This window comes from Panthera tigris, chromosome X (genome assembly GCF_018350195.1).
Source record: "Panthera tigris isolate Pti1 chromosome X, P.tigris_Pti1_mat1.1, whole genome shotgun sequence".
Taxonomy (NCBI): Eukaryota; Metazoa; Chordata; class Mammalia; order Carnivora; family Felidae; genus Panthera; species Panthera tigris.
Genome location: NC_056677.1, coordinates 12927484 through 12948242, shown reverse-complemented (window position 1 = coordinate 12948242; position 20759 = coordinate 12927484). Strand labels below are relative to the sequence as shown.

General features: G+C 43.3%; 1 protein-coding gene across 6 annotated transcripts in view; it reads left to right on the top strand.

Annotated features, from left to right (window-relative positions):
* CTPS2 (CTP synthase 2) overlaps window positions 1-20759 on the top strand; it is a 105055-nt gene that overhangs the window by 24238 nt on the left and 60058 nt on the right. For all 6 annotated transcript variants that reach the window (XM_042974433.1, XM_042974434.1, XM_042974436.1 and 3 more), the window contains 9 exons: window positions 5391-5507; window positions 6004-6087; window positions 6970-7050; window positions 9936-10087; window positions 14045-14177; window positions 15742-15830; window positions 17003-17097; window positions 18681-18743; window positions 19074-19117. In XM_042974433.1, the coding sequence (XP_042830367.1) occupies window positions 5391-5507; window positions 6004-6087; window positions 6970-7050; window positions 9936-10087; window positions 14045-14177; window positions 15742-15830; window positions 17003-17097; window positions 18681-18743; window positions 19074-19117 (858 nt within the window). The remainder of the gene's footprint in view (window positions 1-5390; window positions 5508-6003; window positions 6088-6969; window positions 7051-9935; window positions 10088-14044; window positions 14178-15741; window positions 15831-17002; window positions 17098-18680; window positions 18744-19073; window positions 19118-20759) is intronic.

Below are 20759 nucleotides of genomic sequence, written 5' to 3'. Positions count from 1 at the left end.
TCAGCACAGAGCCCAACACAGGGCTCAAACTCACAAACCGTGAGATCATGACCTGAGCTAAAGTCGGACTAAGCCACGCAGACGCCCCTTAGCTATTGTTTTTTGAGAATCATCCTTGAAGAAAGCTTTTCTGTTTCCTTCTGGGGCCAGCACACCTGATTCTCTTTGTCATCATTTTACAAAGTTGCATACTACAGATTTAGACTCTAATTGTTGAAGATTCCACTTGTACAGTAAAATCAAGAATTCTCAATGACATTTCAAACTAAACTGAAATTTCCATCCCATCAAACAACAAGCAAACATTTTAGGCCTGTACTTGCATATTGTTCTTTTTTTATGCCTTTGTTCTTTTTATTAATTTTTATCCTGTTCTTGAATTGATTGGTTTGGCTTAAAAAACATTAATTTGGTGCTTAATGGGCACTGGTCCCAATGCTAGCTGCTAACCATAGGAAGGCAAATATGACCTGAGCCCTGCTCTTCAGGACTCCTCGTCTTCGTTTTTAATTTCTTGGAAACAGAGAAACTGTGACAAGTTTTCCCCAGCAAAGCTCCTTCTTCATATAACCCTGACATTCATATATTTGCTTAATGGACACTAGATCAGGCAGCCTTTTGGGCTCGTTTTAAGTTGTGCTCAACATTTGTGTTTGTGCACTATTTAAGCTTTTGATAAAAAGACCACCAGGCTGATTTTCAGTTTTAAGCGTGTAGAAGCTGTTAAAATGTCTCCAAAGCCTTTTGGTGAGGCTCTTACTTCTCAGACCCGTGGAGCTGACAAGCTTTATTTGTATTAGTCCAGGTTATCTCCACATACACCTGAAATAATTTATGCCTGGCTTAAAGGAATAAAAGGCTTCTTTCTTTCTCTCTCTCTTTCTTTCAAAAAAGAAAATCCTTTCCTTAAAGGCAAAACAGACATTGCACATCTCATAAATTTGCTGTTGCTTTGATTTCAACTTTGGATAAGTCTTAAAACATTGTTATGGGTGATATTTTCCTTGTTGTGTGGGGGAAATAATGAACTTAGGAGTATTCTAGTAATAATACAGAAGGTTTCTGATGACAATGATGGTAATCGGGAGCCAGAGGAGTGGTCATGGGATCTTCCAAATTGGCTGAGACTGTGCAGTACCACTGTAAGCCATGTGAGGGCAGAAGTGTATAATGTTTAAAGCTTTTTGCCTCCGTTTTCAGATTGCGCTTAAATTACCAGAGTACACCTATGAAAAAACAGATGTCCCTATATGGTTTAGTTTCAGTGCAGACCTTTTTTTTCCCTAAAATATTTTCCCATTAGATTCTGGTACCTTGCAGTTGGTGAGCACTTAAACCCCTCACCCCCTGCCAATTTCCTGATTGCATGTGATATTTCTAGGATTTTCATAATTAAGTTTGTCATTCTCCTACAGAAAGGTCGTATATTTCTATCTGTGCCACACCCAGAAAGCTTGAATTTTAATTGCGTTTTGTTATCTGACTTAAAATTAATAAAGAATCATTTTCTTTTCTGTAACAATGTAGTCTCGAGATTTCTTAGTTTGATTCCATTGCAGTTATGGTAACAGGTACTAGAATGCTGTTACCTAGGGCTTATATTGAATTTTGAGACCCTTCTGCCCTGAGATGACTGCTAAGCTAAACCCTGTTGGAGAGGGAAAATTTTACTGTTCCCCTTCAATGTTCTTCTGGTTGGTCTAAGAATCCAATTGACATGAAACAGATTAACTGGAGAAAATCAAAGGCTGTATTACATACGTACAGAAAATCCATATAAACATGAGAGATTCCCAAGCAATCAGGCAAAATGAGGCTTATATGACACCCTGAACCAAGGAGAGGAGTAGAGGCCTAGGGGATACAAAGGGAGGAAGGCCATTTGCAGGGAGACAGAGAGGATGTTTGGAAAACGGACTACCCTGTTATGCAGCTAAGTTTCTCAGGTAAAGGGGATCTCTGGGAATAACTTTCTTCCCGGTACAGGGATCCCGCGCTACCCAATGTAAATTTAGGCAGTTGAGGGGGAGGTAAAGAACTTTTCCTGAATCTGCTGGGTTTTGATTGCTTTTAATTCAAAATAATCATGGCAAGGTGGCATATTTCTGGGAGACCTGTCCTGAACCCCTTCAACCCCAGTGCTGTGTGCAGGGAGCTGGGCTTATGCCAGAGATAGGGTAGGGAGCAGGGCAGGTATGTTCCTACTCTCCTGGGGCTTATAGCTAGTGGCAGGAAACAAGTGCGCACGCGAAATAACAGCACCTGGTGCTGGGTTAGTAGGAAGGGCACAGACAGTGCTCTGACAGGGAGCAGTGGGAAGGAGGCTACTCTAGGTGGGTGGCAAGGTCTGGCTTTCTGAGGAAGACATAGCCTTTCAGGCTGAAGGATAAAGAAGAGATAGGTGTAGATAAATAAAGAAGGAGGGTAAGAGAGCTTAAGGGGCAGGAAGGAAGAGAGCGGCCCATCTGAGGACCTGAGAAGCCAGTGGGGCTGATGCACAGGCAGGGTGTGTGGGGAGTGGGGGGGCGGGGGGAGGGCGGCGAGCAGGGGCGTGAGATGAGATTAGAACCCTAAGCAAAGGCCAGATCATGTAAGGTTTTTGTTGGCTGCCTAAAGGAATTTAGATTTTATTTTGTGAAGCAGTGAGCTACTGAGGGTATAAGCACAAAAGAGATATATTGTGAGGTTTTGTTTTGTTTTAATATTCTGAGTTTTTATAAGGTCACTCTGCTGGTGTGTGACAGATGATTTAATTGTAGGATAGGAGAGGGGAGAAGCTAGGAGACCATTTGGAGGGGGAGGGGGGGCAGTCAGCCAACTTTTTCTATAAAGGGCCAGATAGTAGATATGTTTACCTTTGAGGGTCAGAGAGTCAACTCTGCCATTGTAGTGTGAAAGCAGCTACAGACAGTATATAAATAAATGGGCATACCTTTGGCCAATCAATAAAACTTTATATATAAAAGCAAGCAGTGGGGCTGTAGTTTACCACCCCCTAGTTTAGATTATTGCAATAATCCTGGCAAAAGGTGGTGTTGGCATGAGTGTCTAAGGTGGTAACGGTGGGCATAGAGAGCAGGGGAGAGATTTTCAAGAGGTTTTACAGGTATGACCCACTGGACTCAGTTGGATGAGGAAAAGTGGAGATCAAGGATGATTTCCAGACAGCTGGCTTGAACCAGTTAGTGGGAAGAGACGCTTTTGCTGAGATGAGGAGACATGCGGAGAAACAGGCCAAGGGGTGGGGGGAGTTCGGTTTGGGACACGGTAAGTTTGAGTAATTGTTGAGCCATCCGGGATGTCAAGGACTTGTTGGCTCCAAAACCCAGTTGCGCTGGGAAGACAGGCCAGGGCTCGTAGTAGATTTCAGACCTAGTCAGGTAGCTGAAGCCAGACAAGATGGTGGGTTCTGGGACTGGGCCCACCATGATCTCTTTCCTCCTCAGCGTCCGGATCATTCCAGTTAGTGTCTAAGTTTTACTCTTGATTATTGTTCTTTACCTCTGCTAGATTTTTGTCGCTAAATTCTGAGCTCCTGAAGAGCACATTGTCTTAAATTCTTCTCAGCACCTCATTTATAGTGTTGAGCATGCAGTAGATTGTCACATGCTAAAGAAATAATTTTAAAATCCAGGTGATCTCTTTAAGTATTTAAATATGGTGAGGATGCGTAGGTTAAGGCAAATTTTATCCTAAAGTAAATGCTTACTTTAAAATGCCTTACTTGTTGGAAGCACATTGTAAATTAAGCTAACATTTATCAAAGGATTACACTGTCAGGAATATTCTTTCGGCACTACCTGATTCAGAAAGCCAGCATGTTTTAATAGCAGTTGTTTAATTCTAGTAATATCACCATCGCAAAAAGAAATGTTCAGCTGCATGCAGGGGTGTGTGTGTGTACGTGTGTGTGCATGCGTGCGCGCGCGCGCGTGTGTGTGTGTGTGTGTGTGTGTATACACATGAAAAGGGGGAGAGAGAGTGAGAGAGAAAGAGAGAGAGAGCACAAGGTATTTCACCCCTAGGAACTAGCTGATCTCACTCTTCAGTGGCCTATATTGTGGATCTTTTTATCTGCTTATGCATTCCCTTTTCTTAAAGCCTTCTTTTTTTTTTTTTTTTTTGGTAAACATTTAAAAAAAATTTTAAACTTTTTTTTCAGTCTTGGTGAGATGAAGCGTTGACAGCTTTATAATGGTTCCCCATTTTTTTGAATGGGGGGATTTACTATCTGTAAAGTGAATCAGTAATAGCAGAATTCATTTACTTAACTTAGTCCCTGTCTCCACACAACAGGATCTTATAACATGGGAATCAGGTCATTCTTTATTCTTTTACATGTTTTATTTTTTTATTTTTGAGAGAGAGCACATGAGCAGGGGAGGGGCAGAGAGAAGGGGACAAAGGATCTGAAGCAGTGATCTGTCTACGCTGTCTACGCTGACAGCAGTGAGTCTGATGTGGGGCTCAAACCCACGAACTGGGAGATCATGACCTGACCTGAAGTCGGATGCTCAACTGACTGAGCCACCTAGGCACCCCAGGAGTCAGTTCATTCTTAGAGCCCTCCTTGACCTCGCTTTCTTCCTCCCCCCTTCCTTTTTTTAATTTGAGAGAGAGAGAGGCGGGGGGAGAGAGAGAGAGAGCAAGCCTGGGCAAGGGATAGAGGGAGAGAGAGAATCTCAGGCAGGCTCCACACCTAGTGCAGAATGGGATGTGGGGATCGATCATGAACTGAACTGAAACCAATAGTTGGGTGCTCAACGAACTGAGCCACTCAGGCGCTCCATTTTCTTTTCCCTTCCTGATGTTCTCTGCTTATTCTCTTACCTGTTTACCTGGTTATGTTACACTGTATCCTTTCTTCTTAGTTTACCTTCTAGTTTCCATTTTCTCTTTCTTTTGTTTCATCTCCTTCTTAAATGTACGGCGCTTTTCCTTTTCATATCAAACAATTTTAGTGAGGCTTAATTTATATATCATAAATTTCACTTGCTTTAAGTATACAATTCAATGATTTTTGGTATATGTATAAACCTCTGTTTTTGTGCTGTTTATTTTTTTTAAGTTTATTTATTTATTTTGAGAGAGAGAGAGAGCGCGTGCGAGTGAGTGGGGAGGGGCGGGGGGGGGAGAGGGGCAGAGAGAGAGAGAGAGAGAGAGAGAGAGAATCCCAAGCAGGCTCCATGCTGTCATCGCAGAGCTCAACCCAGGGCTCAAACCCACGAACCGTGAAATCATGACCTGAGCCAAAATCAAGAGTCGGATGCTTAACCGAGTGAGCCACCTTGGCGTGCCCTGTCTTGTGCTCTGTTTATTAATAATGTTTCTGTTAGTCTATATACTGTGGAAGATCACATGTGTTTTTGGTTTTTTTCCCCCATTCCTAGTTGGGTGGCACCATTGGAGACATTGAAGGGATGCCGTTTGTGGAAGCATTCAGACAATTCCAGTTTAAAGCAAAAAGAGAGAATTTCTGCAATATCCATGTTAGCCTAGTTCCACAGGTGAGCTTTCCAGATAAGTATATAGACAGCAAATTCTTTCTTTTTTCTTTCTTTCATCTTTTTTTTTTTTTTTTTTTTTTAATTTTCTGATAGAGAAAGAGAGCGTGCACATGTGTGGGGCAGGAGCAGAGAGAGAGGGACAGAGAGAATCCCAAACAGGCTCCACGCTGCCAGCACAAAGCCTGCCTCCGGGCTCAATCTCACAGTTTGTGAGATCATGACTTGAGCTGAAATCAAGAGTTGAACGCTTAACCAACTGAGCCACCCAGGCAGCCCTGTGGACAGCAACTTCTAAAAGTCTTCCTATGATATTCTATTTGTTCCACATTTTTAAAAAGGAGATAGAAGTTTATTGAATACACTGCAAGGGAGCAGTGGGCAGGACAGCAAAAGAGAAACTCTCTGCCTGTTTATTCCATATTTTAAGCTAGGGAGCCATTCATTATCCAGAAGAGCTAAATATCCAATATACTGACAGTGACCCATCTCTTTTCAGCCCAGTGCTACTGGAGAACAAAAAACCAAACCCACACAAAACAGTGTCCGTGCGCTGAGAGGGTTAGGCCTGTCTCCTGATCTGGTGAGTTAAGGAGAGTGAGTAAATTTCTTGGAATAGGACCTCCGTTTTTTGATCTATAGCATCATCTAAGTCCTTTCTATCTCTCAAATGGTTCCTTCGACATTGAACTTCGTGTCTCTGGGGGCCAGGGGAGGGACAGTCCCATATCCTTGAGGGTAGCTTCACACATTTCTAAACTGGTGCTCTGTTCTCTTCAGGGTCCTCATGCGATTGGCCACATTGACAGCTGGGCAAGTGCAACGTCTTGTCATTTTTATGGTCCTTAGGTCTTTTAGAGTGAGGTGGGACCTTTGAGATTTTCCTGAGGCCCACTAGGGTGGGCTGTCACTGCTCTTACTTATAACAGGTCATCCAGTTATCACCAGAATAGTCTAGATCAGAGGTTAGCAAATAAGGGCCTGCAGGCCTCCTGCCCATAAATAAAGTTTTATTGGAACATGGTATCATCTGTTGCTTACATTTGTCCACAGCTGCCTTCGTACTGCACTGCTACAACTGAGTAGTCAGGACAGTCACTTCTTGACTTGCAAAACCTAAAATGTTTACTCTCTAGCCGTTTAGAGAAAAAGTTTGCCAACCCCTGGTCAAGCTCTGTTCTTATACCTAAAGAAGCAACATTTGTGAGCCTTCCCTCTTGTTTACTAGAGACGCCTGGACGTTTTGAGTTCTTACTGGTAGATTTGTGTTGAGTTTGATTATACTGGCTTATATCAGTGCTCAGGTATTTCTACGAGTCCGGTGGAATACCCAGAATGAACAGGTACATACTTGGTCAGGTTTCTGGTTGAAAGAAGAGATTAATATAGCATCCTCCTGAAAACTAATGGTGGGACGAACAGCTGGGTTCCTGCTTGCTGACCTGTGCAAAACTGACTTTGACAGATTGTCTGCCGGAGTTCAACGCCTATCGAAATGGCCGTGAAGGAAAAGATTTCAATGTTTTGTCATGTGAACCCTGAACAGGTTAGTGCTGCTCTTTCGATTTTATTGCTTTGCAGGCACTTCTGCTGATGCTAATGTTTTGCATCTCTTCAATTATCATATTACTTTTCATGGCATTTATGAAAGCTTTGGGAGATTCATATCCGGCCACAGCTCCCTTGCCCTGAAGTGAACAATGTGAGAGACTCCTGATTCCTTAGGTAGATCACATGTTTCTTTGCATAATCACTCCTCAAGTTACAGGTACAAAGCCAGGTGGGCTTTTTAACTTACAGTCAAACCTCTGGAGAGAGAACCATGTGAAGCCTGCTTATCGTCTGTTTATCTTGTCTTTCCGGGACACTTATTGCTTTCACTGCGATTTCTCCTTTGTATGTGTTACAGCTCGCTCCATCCAGACCACACGTTACATTGACATTCACACTATCACTTCTGATTACATCAGTGGTCTCAGTTCAATTCATTGCTACAGAAACTGTACGGTGATTTGGGCTCACGTCCTCTGTCCTGCAGGACTTTCCATTTGGGTATCTGAGAGCTTTTTCTTTTTTCTTTCATTCTCTTATCTGTCTCTTGTTTGCAACGAGGCTTAGGTGTAAGGGATCAGAGTTGGCTATAGTTTACAAAGTGATATGAATGGCACTCAGGAAAAAGGTGAGGTTTGGCAGGAACCTTTTGTTTTCTTCAGATTAGCTCTGGGTTCTTTGAAGCCTAAAACCCTCTAATTGGATTTCTGTATCTCTGGAGGCAGTCTCGTGCACAGCCTCCTGTCTAATGCTTCAGGGTCAGCACACATGTCTGAACTATTTTGAAAAATGTGATGGCAGGTTTGAAGGACTCTCCTGTATTTGTATGTCATCAAGCCACTTTGGTTTTGTTCTGTTGTTTTTTGTATCCTTCCTATTGGTACATAGTACTTTGTGTCTGTGTCGTATAAATACAACTTGGTTACTGAAATGGAAGGAGGATACAGTTTTCAGAGTTGGGTTACTGAGAGCTTTGAGAACAGAAGAATGCAAATTTCTGACCACACAGAGCCTGTTTTCTACAGGACTATAGATTCTGAAGAATGCCCTATCCTATCAGTCCACAGGCTAGTTTATTGGCCATTTTTCAGCACGTTATTATTTTCTGATGTGAGTTAACACTCCCATTTCTTTGTTCCAAGTGAGGCCCAAAAGTCCTCTAAGTACCAAGTTGGTGATGTCCAAACAGCTTAGGAACCCTTGGGTGGATTTGGCAATGGATTTGGGGAGACTGAACACACAGAGTTAGAAGAACATTTCTTTGGCATTGACTTAGAATGTGGCAGACCCTTAAATGCCTGCCAGCAGCCCCTCACATGTACTTAAGAGGGGGATGAAAGTTCGTTAGGATAGATGTGAAAAACAACCATAGCACCTGACATTTAAAGGAGCCATTCTCCTCTAACAGGTGTAATTAATTTGACTGGGTTCAATATGTACTTGGAAATGTATCCAAATGAAGGGAGTAGACAAAAGCACTACACCAGCAGCAACAGCAACAAACGAATGCACAAGCGAACCACATACCCACATTTAGAAGACACAGTGTACGTGTTCAGTGTTACTACTTTAGCCTAGACTTAGAAGGTGATGCTTTGGGCCAGATGTCTTAGATATTGACACATAAAGCATCCGTGTTCCAACACCAATTCTCTGACACCAGCTGGGGTCCTGCACTTCAACTCTGACACTAACTACCTGGAGTGAGCATCAGACTCCACAGATTTGAGGGCTGAGGTTTTTTTTTGTTTGTTTTTTTAAAAAAATTTTTTTAATGTTTATTTTTGAGAGACAGAGCACAAGCAGGGAAGGGGCAGAGAGAGAGAGGGAGACACAGAAACAGAAGCAGGCTCCAGGCTCTGAGCTGTCAGCACAGAGCCCGAAGCGGGGCTCGAACTCACGAGCTGTGAGATCATGACCTGAGCCAAAGTCAGACGTTTAACCGACTGAGCCATCCAGGTGCCCTGGGGGCTGAATTCTTTACAAGACTTCCCCCCCCCCCCCCCGACTTCAGACACCAAAGTTTCCAGTGTCCCCAAGCCACCTCCACTCCTGCCTGGTTGACTGCTAATTTGGGGCTTTCCATAACCCCTTCAGGTTCGATAATTCTCATGGAACTCAGGAAAATGCTATACTTACTATTGTCATTTTATTATAAAGAGTGCAAATGAACGGCCAGATGAAGAGATACGTAGGGCAAGGCCTAGGAGGATCCCAAGTGCAGAAACTTTTGTCCCCATGGAGTCAGGCTGTGCCACCATCCTGGTACATCTGTACGTGTACCAACCGGGACAGCCCCCTGAGTCTTGGTGTCCAGAATTTTTTTAATAGGGGTTTCATGAGATAGGCTTGGTTGAGTAAACCATTGGTCACATGACTGAACTCATGCTCCAGCCCCCTTGCTGTCCTCGGAAGTCAAGTGGCTGAAAGTTCTAGCCTAACTTGGTTGGGTTTTCTGGTGACCAACTCCCATCCTGAAGCCATCTAGGGGCCACCAGGAGTCACTTCATTAGCATAACAAAGATAACCCTACCCCTGTCAGGAAATTCCAAAGGTTTTTAAAGCTTTGTGCCAGAAATTGAGAGCAAAGTCTATATGTATATATATATGTATATATATATATATATATATATACATATATATATACATACACATACTACCACAGCATCCATGTTTCCCAATTTAGAATAAGGAGTTCAAAGAGTTTCATGATTAGATCAAAGTAAGCTTGTATTAATTCTGCCTCTTGTTTGGGTCACTGGGCTCTTGCTTTTCCTCAATCAATATAAATGAACTACCATGTCTCTTGAGTTTTGGCTCATTCTTGAGGCATATTTGAGGTGTTCCATTTAAATATGGTGTTTTATCATCATTAATCAGGTCATATGTATCCATGATGTTTCTTCTACATATCGAGTACCTGTGCTTTTGGAGGAACAAGGCATTGTCAAATATTTTAAAGAGAGATTGGATCTGCCCATTGGTGATTCTGCAAGTAATTTGCTTTTCAAGTGGAGAAATATGGCTGACAGGTACGTGAAAGGAATTACTAATGTAATCTTGAATAATTCTTGGGTTTCGGGGTAGGACTGAGACATAGCTTGAAGGATATCTATGTCACATTCCGCTTTCTGTCTGTATATGTTTTGGTCTGGAGTTATCTAAAGCTTCAACACATTGTTAGAGTGTTTTGCTATATTCTTTGAAGATTTCTGGGGCTTTTGATTTTTTTCTACTTAAATGAAAGTGAATTGAAAGAATTTGGATTCTGGAATGATTTTTTGTTGTTGTTGTTAATTCTGGAAGTATTTGGATTTATTAGTTTATTTCTTAGTTTTCTGAATACATATTTTATATTTTTAAACTTTTTTCCTTTTTTAAAAATTTATTTATTTTAAGAGAGAGAGAGCATGAGCAGGGGGGCAGAGAGAGGGAGAGAAAGAATCCCAAGCAGGCTCCATGCTGCCAGCACAGAGCCCAACGTGGGGCACGAACTCACGAACCATGAGATCATGACCTGAGCCGAAATCAAGAGTCAGACATTTAACCTCTGAGCCACCCAGGCACCCAGTTTCTGAATACATATATTTTTTCATCCCTGCCGCCCCGTTTCTGAATATTTTAAACAGGTTTAAATATCACAGGTTTTTGTTATTGTTGTTTGTTTTGCTTTGTTTTTTAAGTTTATTTATTTTTTAGTAATCTCTACCCCCACTGTGGGCCTCGAACTTAGAGCCCCGAGATCAAGAATTGCATGCTCTTCTGACTGAGCCAGCGAGGCACCCCAAAAATCCCTTTGAATGAGAAGTTTAGGCTATATCATTATTGTTCCCTCCTGCAGTTATTAACTATCAGCATTGTTATCAAAACCTCAGATAGATAGGTTCTAGCTTTAAGACAACGGTATTCATTTCAGCAAGGTTTGTCTCATTTGAAGCCATATGGAAATTAAATCCCTATCACCTGTTTGTTTTACTAGATGTAGACAAGGCCTAACTCTGTGAAGTCCTGACTGCTGGATTTTTGTGCAACTTAGGTAGAGGCAACAGGTGCAACAGTGACAAACACACATACACAAATATTGAATCATTATGTTGTATACCTGAAACCAATATAATGTTATATGTCACTTATATCTCAATAAGAAAATGTAAGCTCTGGCATCAGGCACTCTGCATTCAGGCCCCAACTTTTCCTCTCACTAGCTGCGTGAGTTTGGGTGGATTACTCAACCTCTCTGGACCTGCTTTTGCATCCATATATAACAGGGGGATACTAGTACCCACATTGAGATAATTATGAGAGAAAACACATTAGACCTTAATCTCGCATTGGGCCCTGGGTATTGGTTCCTCGGTGTTACTTAGGTTGGTAACAATAACTAAAATGGTTTGATGGTGACAAAATGACTGCCTTTGGTACATGACCAGTAGTTTGAAGTTCTCTTGCCCTCTCACTTAAAACTTTAAAAAGAGTTTTAGAATTGCTGGGGCAAGTAAAATCAGGAATAAAGTGCAGTTTTGGAACTCAGGTGCTCTACTGAATGACGATACAGTTAAGGAATCAGTCGCTTTACAGGAATTTTCTGAGTAGCTTGGGGCTGATCCTCTTTAAGCACTAGAAATTTGAATGTTTAACTCTTTTTATTGGAAATAACTCTAAATTACTCTATGCTGCTGTGCTTTTTAAAGCCAGGGTTTGGTTTTCCTATTAGTTTCCTGTGGCTGCTGAAACAAATTACCACAAACTGGGCCGCATAAAATATGAGAAATTCATTCTCTCACAGTTGTGGAAGTCAGAAATTCACAATCAAGGCTTCAGCAGGGTTGGTTTCTTCTGGAGGCACTGAGGGAGAAACTGTTCCAGCTTCTGGGGCTGCCGGGAATCCCTGGTGTCCCTTGGCTCATGGCCACGTCACCCCAGTTTCCGGCTCTGTCATTGCATGGCCTTCTCTGTGTCTCTCCTCTCCTTCTCCACTTCCTCCTCTTCCTCTTCCTCCTCCTTCTTTTTCCCCTCCTCCTCTCTGCTTGCATAAGGATGCTTGTCTTTGGATTTAGGGCCCATCCTAATCCAGGATGATCTCATCTCGAGATCCTTGACGTAATTGTATCCATAAAGACCCTTCTTCCAAACATGGACACTTCCACAGGTTCTGGGGGACATATGTCTTTGGAGGCCACCATTCAGCTCACTGCGGTCTTTAAGCAAAAGGGATACTGAGCATCGGTCCCTTGTGGTGCTGTTGGTTTATTGGTAATGGTGGTATGTAGACAGCTATAAGAAAGCAAATCGAGGTCACAGGGCAGGCTCATTCATGGAAGTCCAGTGCTGCTCAGAGGCCAGGGGTCCCTGGCTGAACTGGATGGCAGAGCTCGCCTGGGACCTCCGCCCAAATTGGAGGTGGCTTCGCCTCCCCGGGGACCTGCCTGTGGGGTGAGCCTACGGACTGGCTCATGGCAGCCTCTGTGGCTGGCCTCTCACACCTAGTTAATGGCCGAGTGGAGAGCATGTGGGAGCTGGGCTGGTCTGGACAGGGCTCCGGGATCCTCGTCTGCAGCCCCAAGAGGGAAAGAGTATGAGGGGAGTGGGCTCAGGATACATATCCTTTCCCAATGGCAGCCCTTCTCCCTGGGACAGGTGGCCCAGTGGACTTCCTGTCTCACCCAGCTGCCGAGTGACTCCTCCTCCCCCGGATAGACCAGACTGAGTGACTAGAAGGAGGAGCTGGTAGTGTTGACCCCAGTCCTGCTTCCTTCCCGGGACCGGAGCCAATGTCCCTCCTTCAATAGAGGGGTGAGACCCAAGGGTAAGGGCTCAGCCCGGCCGCTGTGCTCTGATGGGGTCACGATCGCCAGTTCCCTGGGGCCAAATCTGGCGCGGGAAGCGCTTTCCTCTGACTTGGTATCGGAATCTTGCCTCGATGCCACTTGCTTTGTCACCTGTGTCCTTTCTGCAGCGATGGGGTGAAGCCCGGGCAGCCACGCAATCTCCAGAGCGACATAAAATTCAGGAGCGAGCTAAAGATTTAGTAGGCTTTTCCCAGGTGCTTCAGTCACCTTCCCAGAAAGCCACCTTTACTGTCAGTTTTGACTCCTTAGCTTCTTAGGCATTTTTCTCCTCCTCACCTGCCTGCGATCACATTTCTCTGGCACACTTAGCAGATGTTGGTAGGAAAGAGGGCTACTCCCGCTCATGGCAACCTTTCTCTTCTAAGGTGTTTGGGGATCACCCTAATCATCTTCAGCCCCTAGATGACATTTCTACGTACGTAGTACCAGACCAAACAATTTTCAGGTTCGTTGAACAGATTTTGTAACAAAAGCAACAGTAAACGTCATGTCTTTAATGGTAAAATGTGATTGAGCATCTTATGTAGAATGGCATTTTCTCATAAAACTGATCTAAATGGCTTGTAATATTTTAAAGAGTTCTCTTAGTGCCATTCTTCAGGCATGCCACGAATAACCTGGCTTTTGTGGGCCAGCTGGGACTGTAACCATTTTTAACATTAGACAGTTTGAACGCATTTTCTTATATAATGTCACCTTACAAAGTTAATATTGAAATGTTTCCTGTTGACATTCACAATGCATTTTCTTATACAGTGTCACCTTATAAACGAATTTAAGGACAGCTCATGTTTATGAGATGGGGAGAGCTTTTTTATTTTTAATGCTTTTAGCTTTTTCTCTGATACTCTTTCCTTGGATTTATATCTGTGCCAGCTTATGTGGGCCAATATTGGGGTTTCTTATGATTTTGCAATCTGTTGGCACACAGATTTTCATTCATTGGGGGTGGGGTGGGGATTTGAGTCAAGTACATCCAGTTCGAGGCTCATCTGCCCTTAAGGTTTTTAAAAAGTGCCTTGGGAAAAAAAAAAAAAAAAAAAAAAAAAAAAAGTGCCTTGGGAAAAGAACAGTGGCTGTCATTGTGTTTGTGATGTTATATTACATGCATATAACCTTTAAACTTGTCTTTCATCTCAGGTATGAACGATTGCAGAAAACGTGCTCCATAGCCCTGGTTGGCAAATACACCAAGCTCAGGGACTGCTACGCCTCTGTGTTCAAAGCCCTAGAACATTCTGCTTTGGCCATCAACCACAAGTTGAATCTGATGGTGAGCCCCAGCTGGTCTTCCATATATTTCAGTCATTCGCTGTGACATCTCGTGTTTCAGAGGCCCGTTGTGTCGAAGGATCCCCAAGACAGCCTCCAGGATTGATGTCACCACGAGGACTCACAGTACTCAGCACATAGCTGGACTTGTGGCTAAGATTTAATACAGTGGAAGGAGAGAGAGCAAAGTCAGCAAAGGGAAAAGATGTATGGGAGGTCTGGGGGAATTCATATTTGCAGCTTGAGTATATTCTTTGTCTTTGTTAGATATGGAAATTGTACATGCTTAGTGTAGGAAATTTAAATAAAGCGTCGTATGAAAGGCAGAAAGTAGAAGGTCCTTCCTTCCTGAAATCCTACTTCTCTCTTGTACCTGTCATTACCAGTTTAATGCATATCTTTCTAGACAAATACACACATATGTGTATATTTTTCTAGATAAATACACACATACATATATATGCATATATATGTATGTATGTGTATCTATCTATCTATATATATATATGTTATACTTAATGATATTCTATACAGTTATACTGTGGTTTAAGCAAGCATTATCTTGATTTAAATGGTGAACCTTTATATAATGACCAAAAAGATACATTTATACATCTGAGAAATTTCATAACTTCCAACTAAGGACCTATGTGACTTTTCTGTCACCTGTCTAGCCCCTTCCTTTCATGATCACTTTTGATTTGTGGTTTTCCAAGGAATACTTACTTCTCTTCTTGCTCTTCCTGCTCATCCAAGTCCCCCACCCCCTCGTAGAAAAAAGAAAACAGCAAGAGAAAAATTGTTAGACAGCAAACTTTATAAAGCCTTTAAAATTTTGTATGTTAAGATATATTCAGATAGTAATTTTTACAGAATAAATACTAGAATAGTATAGGTCTCTAGGGACTGTTATGTACCTAGGAGTAGTTTGTACGTGATTTCTCAGTTGACAGAATTTGTTGACATTCGCTTCTGCGAAGTACCGTTTGAATCATGGTCTTGCCATATTCTTTTCAGACCACTTTGCTTCTGTGTTTACCTTGCCTGGCTTCCCGACGGGTTTGCCGTTTTCCCTCCATTTTCCACATTGTAGCACAGTGATCCTTCTAAAATCCCTCTCTGTTCTCTGTGTTCCTTAAGACCTTCCAATGGCTTCAAGTGTCAACTTCTCCTCTCCCTCAGTGCAGTGTCTTTTGAGGGCCCCAGAGTGACCACCCCTTTCTGTCTTTACTCTGAGGTTTCATACAAGCTGTTCCACCCCCACCCCACCTCCCCGTGTCTCCCACACACCTTCCTGATGGCCTCCCAAATTGTCTGCGCATGCTCATCCTCCAGGGCTGAGCTTCTTGGACATCAGCCCCCTAGAGACTTTCCCGATGGTGCTCCTTCCCATCTTTCCTGCAGTGTCTGGGTCTAGATTAAGTGCGGCTTCCAGTTATTTCCACAGCATTCTCTTTTGCATAAAAAGTAGTTATTGAATAATTGGGTCACAATGTTAGATGCCTCTAGTATTTTTGAGTATCACTTTTCTTAAATGTTCTTTTAATCTGTTGGATGTTTTTTAGTACATAGACTCCTTTGATCTGGAGCAGACCACCGAAACCGAGGACCCGGTGAAATTCCATGAAGCTTGGCAGAAGCTATGCAAAGCTGAGTGAGTGCTGAGGACTGTCCAGGACCAGTTAGCAGAATGCCATTGTGCTTTTTCCATAATGATTGGATTTACCTCAATTCCTAATTTTGGTGCAGTTTTTTAATTAAAAAAAATTTGTTAATGTTTATTTTTGAGAGTGAGAGAGAGAGAGAGAGAGACAGAGGGAGCAGGGGAGGGGCAGAGAGAGAGGGAGACACAGAATCTGAAGCAGGCTCCAGACTCCGAGCTGTCAGCACAGAGCTCGATGTGGGGCTCGAACTCATGAACCCCGAGATCACGACCTGAGCCGAAGTCAGATGCTTAACCAGCTGAGCCACCCAGATGCCCCTAGATTTTATTTTATAAGTAATCAACAGAACTTTGGGGGGCAGCACTGTATTGTGAGGGTAGCATGACCGTCCCAACTATCTCTTGAATTCTTGTCTCCTCAAATGAGTGTTTGCCTAGAAGGTTTCTAAAATATCTCCTGGCCAGGAAATTTTCATGTGCCACTATTTAATTAGCAGTTGAAATCTTGAGCTGATTTTACCGGTTTAGCGGTAAAAGATGCAAGAGATCTTCACATTTTTATAATAGTACTTTTTTTTTTTATTTTTTTTTTAACGTTTTATTTATTTTTGAGACAGGGAGAGACAGAGCATGAACGGGGGAGGGTCAGAGAGAGGGAGACACAGAATCTGAAACAGGCTCCAGGCTCTGAGCTGTCAGCACAGAGCCCGACGCGGGGCTCGAACTCACGGACCGTGAGATCATGACCTGAGCCGAAGTCGGCCGCTTAACCGACTGAGCCACCCAGGCGCCCCTATAATAGTACTTTTAAAAGAACCTTAACCTATTTTTATTCAGACAATTCTCTCAGTGGCATTTTAAAGCGAATTGAGTTTTCTCAGTCACTATGTATGCTCACAGACCACCAAGACCTATCAGAAAATATAGATTGAAGTCAGTTGTGAAAAGTTATTCCATCTTCTTCATAACATTGGGAGGATTTCAAGAAGAAAGTTCAGGACATGATGAAATCATGTCATCAATTCTGAAAATAGACCTCAAGCATATTCTCTAGCAACCATGGCAAGTGTTGGACTTGGGATCAGTAAACACAAGTGGCTGAGAATAAGAGTTTTAAAAATAAAGACAATGTCAAATTCACCCTCGTCTTGTATCGATTGCAGTGGCGTTCTTGTGCCAGGAGGCTTCGGAATCCGAGGAACGTTGGGAAAACTCCAGGCAATCTCTTGGGCACGGACAAAGAAGATCCCTTTCCTGGGTAAAACTCGTGTTTATGGATCCTAACTACGAGTTTATTAGGTTGTTGATATCTAGTAGGGCTAACATTTCATAGGGTTTGTTCACGTGAAGGGTGTGAACTCGGATTTGAACATTCAAGTAGCAAATAGTCGGCCACAGGGCCCAAATCCGTGTTTTCACTGCTTGAAACTAGAAAAGATAATACAGTCAGACCATCCAACGTCACAGGAAGAGCTCTGCTAAAATTTGGTAGAGCGAGCGAGGTCTTTTTAATGCCTTTGCTCAAATTGCAAAGCGTGGCTTCTGGACCAGTGAACCCAGATGAATTGGCCCCTCGATGGGGTAATGGCAGCCGTGCAGCTGGGAAATCAAATCGGGCAGGGGCTAGGGGTTGTGGGAAGGAAAGTGGGGACAGGCTGTGTTTCACCCCGTGCTTGGCTGTACTGGTGGGTTTGTGACCGTGTGGACTGGCTTCGGTGCCTTTTATATCAGCACATTGTTCATTTTCCCCACTGCCTCCTGTCCTTTGAGTGGCTTCCTAGATGCTCTCCACTTGCAATCCGTTTTCAAAAGAGAAGCCAGGAGTAGTCAGATACCCTGATACCTTGCTCTGTTGGCCCAGTCTGAGCTCATGTGGGCCACTGTTTTCTTCTGAAGTCATCTTGTTCGGTTTTTGTCCAAACGTGTTTAGTGTTATTCAGATTTCACTGCATAGAATAGTTTGCAACTCTTTAGCTTTCTCTTTACCACAGTGTCTCTTTATGTCTTAGCCATATGGAACTTTCTGAAGTCCCCCCCCCCCAATGCACCCAGCTGTTTTATGCCCACCAACTTTCATTCTGGTGTGCCAAGTATGTGGATTGCTCTTCTCTGATGAGTCCCTTGTATACCTTAGATGTGTCTATAATGACATCTGGAGTGTTCCTTGGCATTCGTTTAGCGGACAGAATTGGTGGATGCGGAGACAGGTGAAGGGCCCATCCATGTGACAGCTTGGAGCTACACAGGTGTCTGTTTTTCTCCTCATCGAGCTCTCTTGGCTTCCATTGTGGATCTCCCTTCCCTGCTCTCCACTATGTTCCAGCGCGCCTGGAGATGCCGGTGTTCGGCGGGGAGGTTATAGGGCTGTTCTGGGCCCAGCAGCCTGACACAGGCTTCCCACTCCTCAGATCCCTGCCCGCTGGCCAGCCTGAGGCTGCCCTCCAAGAAGAGGGAGTGTGAAGTCTCCCTCTTGAGTCGGGGTGTTGTTAGATATTCTCGGAAGGAATCAGGTGCTCTGGCACAGCTGTGCAGCCCACACCTATGCCTCTATTTAGAGGCCTCTGGAAGGAGGCAGATTTGCCTTTGGACCTTGCCCTGTTTTCCCTTGCCCTTTTCTGACCTTGAATTCCTTCTTCCTCAAGTCCAAGTCGTCTAATCCCCCTTCCTGCCTCTGCCACAGTTGTTCTGAGTGCCGAGGGTACAGTAGTGAACCCGGCAGGCAGTCTTGCTCTCTCGACCCTGCATTCTAGATGGAGGAGACTGACAGTAAGCAAATGAATGGGAAATATGAAGCAATACAAAATATGTTCATCTGTTTTATATATATGCTTTTTCAAATAGGGATTTGCCTCGGGATGCAACTAGCAGTGATAGAGTTTGCAAGAAACTGCCTTAACTTGAAAGGTAAGCCTGCTGTTTGCTAATAACCGTAAAAATTTTTTTTAGTGTTTATTTATTTTTGACAGAGAGACAGAGCATGAGTGGGGGAGGGGCAGAGAGAGATAGAGACACAGAATCTGAAGCAGGCTCCAGGCTCTGAGCTGTCAGCACAGAGCCGGACTTGGGGCTTGAACCCACGGATTGCAAGATCATGACCTCAGCAGAAGTCGGACGCTTAACCGACTGAGCTACCCAAGTGCCCTGCTAATAACTTTTATTAAAAAAAAAATCTTACTACTTAAACTGTTTTTCAGCAATATTAGTGAATTATTGAACTCATTTCTTAATCTTCAGATGCTGATTCCACAGAATTTGAGCCAAATGCCCGTGTTCCTGTGGTAAGTGCCTTGTTTATCTTTCTGGGTTGGGTCACCGTCATTTTGTTTCCAGCTCTGACCTAAATTCACAAGGGGCTATTATTATTATTTCTTCCTTACAACATCAGGACATTTTAAGTTAGATACGATTTTATTATTATTATTATTACTACTGCTACTATTATTTTTGTATCAACCTGCTTTGTTCTCAATAGTCCCTCTTGTCAGCTGTGCCTTGAAGAAAGACACAGTCCTGGACTGATCTCTCTTTGCGTCTGTTTTCAAGCTTAATGTTTAGGAAACGATGAAATCGACTGTGACAACAATTTATAACAGCTAATATAAATAAATGGGCTGTCCTGTCTCTGGACTCCTCGCCCGTCTGTCTAGTCTCCACATTGGCAGTCATCGGTCTTTCTGAGGCAAACGTGACAATGTTTTTGCACTGCTCCTCATCTTCCACGGATTCCTTTTCCTAGGAAATATTCAGTCCAAGGTTCTTGGCTGGGACTGAAGGCCACTGCGCTGTGTCTCCTGCGGCTTTGCTATAGCAGTCCCCCCTTATCTATGGGGGACACGTGCCACGGCCGCCAGGGGCTGCCTGAAACTGCAGACAGTCCCAGCCCTGTATATGCTTTATGTTTTCCTATCCATCCATACCTGTGATAGTTTATAAATTGGGCGCAATAAGAGATGAACAACAACAATAATAAAATGGAACGATGATAACAAGGTACCGTAATGAAAGTTACGCAAATGTGGTTTCTCTGGCTCTCAAAATGTCTTACTGTGCCGTACTCACCCTCCTTCCTGTGAGGATGTGAGCTGCTAAAATGTGTATGTGAGGCGATGAGGTTAGGTGACTGACGCAGGTGCTGCGATGTAGCTATACTGACCCCTGACAATACGAAACCATGGATAAGGGGGTGCTGTAATTCACGTCTGGTGTCCCCATCCCTTCTGCACTTGGGGGTTTATGTTTGGACAATCTAAATGATTTTTTTTAGATGTATTCCCTATACCTGAGATGTCCCCCTTCCTGCAACCTCCCTTCCCATGGGATCTCACTAAAACCAATGAAAAATTTAATTAGAAAAGTAAACCAAACCTGATGACTGACAACTTCCTATTCATCCTGGGAAGTGTATCCTGACCTCCTTTCTTTCCTTGCCTCTGCCTTCTGTGCCTCGTACCCACCTCTGTGAGAGTGCATACCTGACCATTGTGATCGCTTTTTTTTTTTAAGTTTATTTATTATTTATTTTTAGTAATCTCTACATCCAACATGGGGCTTGAACTGATGACCCTGAGATCAAGAGTTGCATACTCTTCCTACCGAGCCAGCCAGGTGCCCGTGATTGCTGTTTTCAACAGTGTTGCTGAGATACAGTTTATATACCGTAAAATTTAGCCGTTTGAAGTGTATGACTCAGTGGCTTTTATCATATGCACAGATCTGTGCAACCATCACCACAGTCAATTTTGGACCATTCTCATTACCTCACAAGAAACCTCATACCACTTAGCTGACACCCCCAGGCTACTATCACCCCTAGCCCTTGGCAGCCATTAATCTATTTTCTGTCTCTATGGATTTGCCTCTTCTGGATACTTCATGTGAATGGAATCATACAATATGTGGCGTTTTGTGACTGGCTTCTTC